Here is a 7,020-nt window from a genome sequence, read left to right as displayed (position 1 = left end):
GGTTACGCATACCTATTTTAAATTGAGCGAAACCGATTGTTGGCAATACGCGTTTTCACTTATATCATGATACTTACCTATTATACAAACTGGCGCGTTTAGAATGATTTGATAATTAATATTATAATATTAAAAAAATAGATGACGATGGATGCATCATAATATTAATAATAATAATATTTTACGTTATTATATTATTTCACGAGAAGGAAAATGACGTCGCCGCCGCCACAGGTACGACGACGGTTGTGTGGGTCGGTGGGGCGGTGGGGTGCAGGGTCTTTCGGGGCGGGGGCGGCCCTCGCACCACCGCCGCCGCCCAGCCAGACGGCGATTGGCCCGAAAAAAAGCGCGGGATCTCGGTCCCGCCGAAAAACGCGCGCCGTCGCCGTACGGGTCGTCGCACGCACGGCTTGACGGCGGCGGCGGCGGCGGCGGCCGATCAGTATCGCTACCTACACCGCCGCCGCCGCATGTGCAGCGCCAGCGAGCACGACGGATAATTATTACTATTATCACCGCCGCCGCCGCCGTAGTCCGGACAATCGCCGCAGCACGCGCGCGCCTACTTGCCGGCCGGTACCCGTCGTGCCCCGTCGACAGCCGTCGCCCAGACGCGCGCACGCGCATACACCGCCGCCGCCGCGAAACGGACCCGAGCGAAAGGGTCTGTCCGACCGGCGAGCACTCTTCAGTCGTTGGACTACGCGCAACTCTTCCGGGTGTCGAGTGAATCGGAACCGCTCTCCGAGCACTCTTCTTCGCGTGCAACGCCGCCGCCGCCGCCGCCGAAGATTACAATAATTTTTCCGCCGCGGACTTAACCGATTTTTTTGACTTTTGCGTTCACATGACTATTTTTCGCACAGTGCGTTTCCCGCGATTTGTTTTGTTTATACTCAAATTATTTTGCGTTCGTATTTCGATTTTGTGAAAAACTTTTCCGAAACGATAAAGATTTTTTTAAAAAAAAATCAAAGTCGTAAGATTGCGATTTGTCGCCAGAAAAAAAAGAAGAAAAAACGAACAACTTCAATCATGGCTGTACCGTTCAGACTTGAGCCCGATCCTGATGTAGCGAGGATTCATTATTTGCGAATCCAAGATCTGCTCGTACAACTGATGGGACTACTCAGGCAAATGCCCTCTGCAATGATCGGTGAGTGTTTATATTATAATATTTATCATATAGTCCCAGTAGTGTCCTTTACCACAGGTATAGTTGTAAATTGTACGTGTTCATATTTTTATGTCTCAAAGTATAAATTATAATAGTTGTGCAAGTTTTTGGGGAAAATAATAAATTGCCGCGAAAAATAATAAAAAAAAATTGTATTAGACAATTTTTTTTTGTATAAATAATTGCGCTAATTTCGTAAAAAAAATTTGCCGCAACGTGTTTCGTGATGAAAAACTTTATTGCACAAAAAAATATCCACGTGTTAAAAAAATAAAAAGGAGTTACGCAAACCGTCGCGGCTGTCACGTGATTTTACGAAATAAGGAAAAATAATATATTTGAGATTTGACAATAATAATATAATAATAGGATAGCGGTACGTTGTTCCACGCGGTGTTCTGGTACAGTGGTACAAAATTTTTATTCGAAAACGCGGTATATAATTAAATAATAATATAATATAAAATAAAAATATAATATAATATTTCTGTATTACACAATAATATTAGCTATGTAATTATGTTTATTATAATATTAATATGTATGAAGCTTATGTATATTAGCGGTATAAAACAATATTGTACTAGTCCTTTAAAAAAAAAATTCACAATAATAAATTGAAAATTAAATAGAAATTAATAAAATAATAACAATAACAAAAAAATAAATATCAACTTATATTATTTTGTCGGTCGGTCAGTAACACGGGACGACTTGTGCGGACCTGTCGCGTCGCCGTCGCATGTACCACGGTAACATATAAGGTCACCCACCCGACATCTCTGCCTACAACAGGTAGGCGAACGCGTCCGATACTCCGATAAACCACGATACAACCAACTTATACACTCGCTTATACCGGAATAATATCTCGTACGAATATAATAGAGTCTGCTACGATAATAATATAATAATATATAGATGCAACGCGTGTGAACGACCAAATAATACCTATATAATATACAAGTCTTATATTATATTTTTTTTCGCATTATATTAATATTTTTTTCCACGCACGACCGGTACACGACTAGTACAATAATAATATAATATAATAATATTATGTAGTGACCAGTTTTTCGCGAGAGATGTGAAAAATAAATTAGGGGCGAAAAAATACTTTGGTTTTCCGCCAACTTAATATTATATTATTTTAAATAAATACGCGCGCGATACCGCATCAGTCCATCATTGTTCGCTCATTTGTTTAAAAAAAAACTTATAATATTATATTATATTATTATATTGTCGGTTTTATCGAAACGTTTTTCGCTAATCGGATAAAAAATAAATTTGACATAATATATTTGGGTATTGATTATAGACTGTAATTATTTATTTTTACGTCAAACTGCAGTTAGCGCGCTAGTTTCGCGTGAATAGGTATTACATTATACAATAATTATTAACAATTACAATATTGTTTGTATACTCGAATACACATACATATTATTTTATTTGCTATGCGATTGCGCGACACCTTAAAACCGAACCGTTGTTCTTTTGTCTCCGTGCGCGTGTCCGTACAATACATCTGTGCGCGTATTATCTAATTGATTTGAATTGGGAAATGTAAAAAAAAAAAAATCGAAAATTCTCTTTCGATATTCAACTAGGTACCTACCTATGTACGGCACACGCGACTATATTATTATGGGTTGGTATAATATTACGTAGGCAGGTTCGATCGTTGTGATTTTTTTTCCTAAGAGGTAAAAATAGTAAAATAATATACGATCTAGATACCTATATACCGTATATGGCGTCTATTATATTCTTTGCGAAATTCGGAGGCCCCTATTGTTTGCTCGCGCGACAAAAGACACGATAATTTGCCAACAAGTGCCTCCAAGGCCGAAACCGCGCCGCTCGCCCACGCGCCGCTTATCACGCTCGGTCCTTTATTGTTTATTTTTTCCCCAAAGTCTTACGATTTATTATTGTTATAATTATTGCCGCCACCGTTGTCGTCGTGGAACTTTTACCTATTGAACATTAAGATATATAAATTAAATTATTGTACTTAGTTTATTTAATGATAATATTATCGAATATACGGGTATATTATATTTTATTATATTATTTATTATATTTATTGATGTGCGAACGACGCGAAATTTTGCTTTTAAAAATTGCGTGACCAACTTGATAATTTGAATTTATTCGATTATCGTGTTAAATAATATAATATTATTATTATGACCGTCACGCGCGTAATGTCCAAAATATTTATTTTGATATTATGTCTATGTATTTTTTTCAATATTAATATGTCATTAATATTTATTTTTTTTTTGCGTCCCCCGCAGGTAATGCGTTAAGCCCCCCTGTCATCAACTTCATTGCTGCGCCCCCGCGGCCGGATCCGATGGAAGAGCGCCACCGTCTTTGGCTACAGCAACGGCTAAGTCCGGAGTACCGCCGTAGTATGCGCGAGCAACAGCAACAGCGCGAGCAACAGCGCGCGCAACAGCAACAGCGCGAGCAACAGCAATCGTTGCTGCCCGATTTGGTCGCGTCGTGCTCGCAGTCGGCTAGTCCACCGCTGTCGGCTAGTCCACCGCAGTCGGCGAGTCCACCGCAGTCAGCGAGTCCACCGCAGTCAGCGAGTCCACCGCCGCAGCAGCAATTGCAGGCGCAGCAACAGTCCGGGGCCGACGGCGAGGACAAGATTGCCGGGGCCGTCAAGCTGCAGGTGGCCGTGTGCCCGACTTGCTATTACGGCAAAGAGCGCAAGCTGAAGGTGATCGCCATCGCCAAGCTGGACGAGAACGGCAAGCCGATCCGCTGGACCAACCGCGACGTGAGTACCATCTACCGAAATATACCACAATATTATTATTATACTTAACCCGCTGCGAAGTTGGCCGAATCAATTTTTTTTCGTCGATATATTATAATAATAGATAGTACGATGAATTTTTTTTTACTCGCGGCCGTCAAAAAATAATATTAATTTATAAAATCGACCCATATAATATTATAATTTAACATATCTATTTATATTACATTTTAATTTATTGATACTAAACCGTCGGAGGAGGCGTGAGAAAAAAAATATATCGCTTTATCTATATACACGTGCGCACGCGCTTCCGTTGATTTAAATACCAACAACTAGGTATTGAAAACAAAACATTTGCCGTCTACATATATATATATATATAATTAAATCACGCATTAGATACCTACATATTATAGGTATATAGAAACGTATATTTTGTTTTTCAATCACAGCTATATTATATTATTACACGACCGGTTAATCTATAACAGTTTGCGATTCTGTGTGTTTGCAGGACGAAGAACCGGTGGTTGTCGAGAATAAGAGTTCAAAAGTAAAACGGCGAATCATGTCGCTGCTTCAGCCGTCGCACATCGAATCGTCCGTACTCACAGCCATGTTCGTAATCATCGGCTGGAAAATGTTCATCAAACAATAATGTAATTTTGTTTTAAGAATTAGAGAGAGAGAGAGATAGAGAAAAAAAAACAATTTTTTTCCACGCCTATATAAAAAGACTCCAAAACATGGTTCCAGTCACGGTTTTTAGTGACTAAAACAAATTTAAATTTTAATGCTAATCAAATCGACCGTTGATCTCAATTTACAAAAATGTGAGATGATCGCAACCGTAGCCAAATGTAGTATTAATTTATACTATATTATAATAATATAACCTATATCTTTACTTTAGTTCATTATGATTATTATTATTATTATTATTATTATTTGATATTGTCATCGACTTGAACGCGCGTGTTCGTTTACTCTGCAGCCGCTGCTGCTTTTGGGCGTACGAGCTTCTTTTCGGTTATTATTATTATTATTATTATATAATTTTTTTTTGTATAACATCAACATTATCGTATAAGTATGTACCTATTTTTTTTTATTTTTTTTTTTTTTGTAATTAATCTCTATTTCTATTCTTCATCTGTTGTATTTTTATGTCGTTTCACATGGAATTCTGCGGTTTCAGTCCCAGACCAGTTCACGTTTTGATCTCGTTTTTATAAAACTATAGCTTCAGAACGGCACTACCGCTGCGGCGGGGTCTTCCCTGCCGCGGCGGTTTTGAATTAGTACGAAATGCTATATTGTATTAATTTTTTTTATATTTTTGCTCACTGTAAATATGCGTTTATATCTTTTTATTTATATACACACACACTCGCGCCGCGTCATTATTATTATTATTTTTTTGAATTCCGTCCGTTCACCACGGATGTCGTAAATTTGGTTATCATCAAACAGCTAAAGAAAATAAAATTGAATTCTCTGTGGACGTTTTTCTCTTGTTTCTATTCGTTCTACTAATAATTATGGTATAGGTCATAATATGAGGCGGTATAGTATACCAGCTGGTATATTATATTATATTTTGGCAAACGTCGAGATCCAGTTCTGACATAATAATATATTATGTATACATCACTACAACAAAACCGACGACTATATAATATTAAAATATAATTCATACTTTGACACTAAGTGCGTCGAGGAATCATAAAAAAAAATATCGATATTATGATCGCTTTGTAAATAAATTAAATTAATCTTAATATATTATAATACGCTTGTTGCGCACGCATCAGGTTATTATAACTACCTATATATAATATAATATTTATAGCATGTATTTATTTATTTTTGGGTTTCTTATTTTTTACATTTTTTATTATTTCGAAAAGCATTTCTGTGGTGTTAAATAAACTTGGACGCCGTCGGGGCCTTTCATATGCTTCGAGCTTAAACCATTCTTTGCGAATTTCCTCCCGGCGACGGTCCTCGTTTCGCCCATCAAAGCAATTTCTGTGATAATGCCATTATTTTTTTTTTATCTATTGAATTATATATTTATCTAATAAATCTATGGCATTTCTTGTGTTTTCTACGGTTCCTTATAACGAATCGTAATATATTTAACATATTATGTAATTTGTAATATATATTGTATTGATAAGGGTTTTTTTAATTATTATTATATTATTATTATTATTATTAGTAGGCTGATCTCTTTTTTGTAGTATTTAAGTAGATAGTGTTCTTAGCGATTAGTTTAATTTTAGTATTAATTATTAGATAATATTATTACACTTTAGATTTAATGATGTTGATGTTAAATATTGTTAAAATGGTCATCTCTCTCTTCGATTCACAAAATAAAAACAAAAATAGTTATTATGATAATATGTACCTACTTGGCGCTCAAGAGTGTTTAAATCATAATAATTAAAAAAAAAAAAACTGTAAAAACTTAAAACCTAAGTATATAAGGTAAATTATTGGAAGACTATTGATGATAAGCGTTTTGTGATCCAAAATTTTTATTACTGTAGAAATTAGATTTTTTAAATATTTATTTTATCATAATTATTATAACATAATAATATTATATTATATGTAAATACACAAACATTTTTATTCAAACACTTGGAGATATTTATTTTAAATTTAAAAGAAAAAAAAGACAAAAGGTCGTTGAACAATCGTTGCAAAATTATATGTGTGTATGTCAATTCATTATACGTTATATTATATTATATTTTGTTTTCGTATTTACAATAATACAATAATATATACTTAATTAAAAAAAACAAAACAAGAACACTGCCCAAATAGATACTTAATATGATGCCATGTCTTCAGTATATTATAATATTATTGTAAGTATATACGCAAACGCGTTTTACCTTTATGATGCCAACTCCATATTGTTATAATAATATTATATCTATTAAGATACCTAATAATAATTGTATTATATTATATTATATACTCCTCTCCCCGCGGTCACTGATACCTATATCTTATCCCCACCTTGTATTATTGTATA

At 35.4% G+C, this 7,020-nt stretch overlaps 1 protein-coding gene across 1 annotated transcript; it reads left to right on the top strand.

Moving 5' to 3' along the window:
- Positions 1-467: 467 nt before the first annotated feature.
- LOC132952447 (probable serine/threonine-protein kinase irlF) lies at positions 468-6,440 on the top strand. Its single transcript, XM_061024753.1, has 3 exons — positions 468-1,159; positions 3,490-3,983; positions 4,480-6,440. The coding sequence occupies exons 1-3, from the start codon at positions 1,039-1,041 to the stop codon at positions 4,621-4,623; spliced, it is 759 nt and encodes a 252-aa protein (XP_060880736.1). The 5' UTR covers positions 468-1,038; the 3' UTR covers positions 4,624-6,440.
- The last annotated feature ends 580 nt before the right edge of the window (positions 6,441-7,020 follow it).

This window comes from Metopolophium dirhodum, chromosome 9 (genome assembly GCF_019925205.1).
Source record: "Metopolophium dirhodum isolate CAU chromosome 9, ASM1992520v1, whole genome shotgun sequence".
Lineage (NCBI taxonomy): Eukaryota > Metazoa > Arthropoda > Insecta > Hemiptera > Aphididae > Metopolophium > Metopolophium dirhodum.
Note: the sequence above shows the minus strand (reverse complement) of the source record. Positions and strands in the feature narration are given on the sequence as shown.